Genomic DNA, 2,547 nt, shown 5'->3' with positions numbered 1-2,547 from the left:
CGCTTTAGTTTACTCAAATATGCAAAGTAATTTACCGGTCACATTATTTATTTGATTATGCACTTCAGTAAATCGCGAGACTGAAATGGTCGGGCCGAAGGCCCGACCATCGCCGCCGGCAGGCCAAGCAGGCCCGGCCCCTGCCGAACAGAGTTGCCGGCGCAGCGAAGTGGAGCTTGGAACTCCGTTTGGCGGAAGGGCGGGCCTGCTTGTTCACGTTGTTTTCGCCCAGAAATGCCCCATAGCGCCGAAACGGTACAAGATACAGTAAAACCCACTTATATCGGACCCGCATGTAACGGATTACCGCTTATATCGGATTTTTCGGCGAGGGGTCCTTCACTCTCCAAGTGGGTCTACAACGTGTTGCGCGGGTATCCGCGAGTATTCGAGAGTAATAGCGAGTAACCGCGAGTTTATGCGAGTAATGGCGAGTATCCGCGAGTATTAGGCGAGTATTTGTCGATTTTTCCGTGAGTTTTCGAGAATTTTTCGCGAGTTGTCGCGAGTATCTTGCGAGTATTTTTCCTCGTGTACAACGAGTTGGCGAGTTGGGGACCCCTCGTTTTTCGGCCGGTCTCTTGAATTTTCCTAGGTTTTTAATGCTATTTTTCTCGCATATAACGCACCCGCTGATAACGGATTAGCGCCTATTTCGGACTAAATTTTCGGTCCCTTGACCATATATAACGGACTTTTCAGAAAAAACTGTCAGAAAATGTACATTTTGTGCTAAATGTGTTTCAGGTTTGTGTCTGGAGTAAAGTACATACATAATAGGTTTGGATGAAAAAAACAACAGCTCTTATGGAACATGAAAAGAAAATGTTATGAAAGGTAGAAGTACAGTGTACTTATAATGTAATCAGAAAGTAACATAATAGGAACATAGAATTATGATGACTAGTGCTTAGTGCTTCTTAAATAACATATCAAGGGTGCCTTGCTTGAGGTTCCTCGAGGAGAGGCCCAATGTGGTGTTCTCCAGCTTGCTGGTGAGGGTCACCAGGTCCTCAACTTCGTCGGCAGGAGCGTTCAGTTGGGACAGGTACTGGCGGAAGCGCTCAAGTGCCCCCATGGCTTCGGCCTTCGAGATAAGCCGAGCAGGCTGCCCATCCTCACCTTCATTTTCACCATCACTTCCACTTTCCCATTCACCGTCAACGTCCTCCTCGTTTTTCTGAAATCAAATTGCATGGGTCCAAGCACTGAACTTAAAATTTTATGTTCTTTTGTGTGTTTTTCTAATTTTTATGTGGTCTAGGTCACCTCAGTTTCTTTTCGGAGGGTGGCGATGATGTCCTGGATGTCCTGCACCTCGCAAACAGGAGTAAAATCATCGGCAGTGACGTACTGCTCGAAGGACATGCCAGTTTCCTCGAACACCTGCAGCACATCCTCCCAGCGCTCCGTGACCTTGCTGTAGGCTCCAGGCGGAGCGTCCAGGGCTGCGTCCATGTCGATGGCAGCATCCTCCTCTTCCTCGGCGTCGACGGCTAGTTCAGCCTTCTGAAGTGGCGCCTCCCCTGGAGGCAGAAGGCCTGCCTTACGGAAACAGTTTTGGATTGTTTCCTTAGTTACCTCATTCCAGCCTGCCTACAAATGGAAAAAAAAACGAACTCAATTTCCAGGTCAACTAGTGACTAACAACGGTAAATGCACATCCGATACTCACAACAATGCAGTGCATAGCTTGGACGATATTTATTTTAAAATCCTTTCGTGTCAGCGGCTCGCCACGTGTCATCTGGGCGATGAGACGCCTGACAAGCTTTTGGCGGTACCGGTGCTTGAGCACCTTAATTATTCCCATGTCCAAGGGCTGAGTGTGTGATGTGGTGTTGGGCGGCAAAAACTCCACCTTGATGTTGGTAAGGAAGTACAAGTCCTTCGGGTGGGCCGGGCAGTTGTCGGTCAGGAGTAGGATCTGCCGCTTACTGATTCTCATTTTCGCATCCAACCCACAGAGCCAGTTCTTGAATTTCTCGGCCGTCATCCACGTCCTTTTGTTGTGCGAGTAGTCACAGGGAAAGCAATGGGGCTTCCTGGATTTCCCTATAATGTAAGGCTTACGTTTTTCTGAACCATCCTGGTTACATGCTAGCAAAACGGTGACGCGCTGATCTTCTTGTATTTTATCTCGTGATGCTTCTGGAAGCGGTTGATCCACCCGTTCGAAGCAGTGAAATCAGTGTATCCTATTGTGCCCGCGATTTCCTTCACCTTCGCCTTGTTCACGACACCATCCAGCCAGATGTGCTGGGACCTGTGCTGATGGAACCACTCTGCCGAAATGTCTTCAAGGTCCTCAAATTTTGCAGTTCTTACCCGCTTCCTCTTCAAACTTCCCTGGCCAGCTTCCTCTTCTGTTTTTTAGCCCCTGTCTGTCTGTCTGTCTGTCTGTCTGTGTGTCTGTCTGTCTGTTCCACTAGAAGGAGATGTACTAGAGACTTGAAATTTTCAGGGTATCTTAAGGTCCACTCCTAGAGAACGAAACGCCTACGGCAAATCCTGGCAACCACCCCTAAAGGGCTAAAAGGGGGTATC

The 2,547-nt window shown here is 48.4% G+C and overlaps 1 protein-coding gene across 1 annotated transcript; it reads right to left on the bottom strand.

Moving 5' to 3' along the window:
* Positions 1–910: 910 nt before the first annotated feature.
* On the bottom strand, positions 911–1,996 carry LOC113214747 (tigger transposable element-derived protein 6-like). Its single transcript, XM_052274394.1, has 3 exons — positions 1,676–1,996; positions 1,270–1,596; positions 911–1,180 (listed from the first exon to the last, which is right to left on the bottom strand). The coding sequence occupies exons 1-3, from the start codon at positions 1,994–1,996 to the stop codon at positions 911–913; spliced, it is 918 nt and encodes a 305-aa protein (XP_052130354.1).
* Positions 1,997–2,547: the final 551 nt, after the last annotated feature.

This window comes from Frankliniella occidentalis, unplaced genomic scaffold (assembly GCF_000697945.3).
Source record: "Frankliniella occidentalis isolate FOCC.00 unplaced genomic scaffold, Focc_3.1 Scaffold387, whole genome shotgun sequence".
NCBI lineage: Eukaryota > Metazoa > Arthropoda > Insecta > Thysanoptera > Thripidae > Frankliniella > Frankliniella occidentalis.
This window is presented reverse-complemented; position numbering and strand designations above follow the sequence as displayed.

What these genes read in the sequence shown, in the direction of transcription:
- LOC113214747 (XM_052274394.1), bottom strand. Translation starts at nt 1,996, where the DNA reads ATGACGGCCGAGAAATTCAAGAACTGGCTCTGTGGGTTGGATGCGAAA. An exon ending in AAGCTATGCACTGCATTGTT is followed by an intron (nt 1,597 to 1,675) that starts GTGAGTATCGGA and finishes TTCCATTTGTAG; the next exon opens with GCAGGCTGGAATGAGGTAAC. An exon ending in CCCTCCGAAAAGAAACTGAG is followed by an intron (nt 1,181 to 1,269) that starts GTGACCTAGACC and finishes ATTTGATTTCAG; the next exon opens with AAAAACGAGGAGGACGTTGA.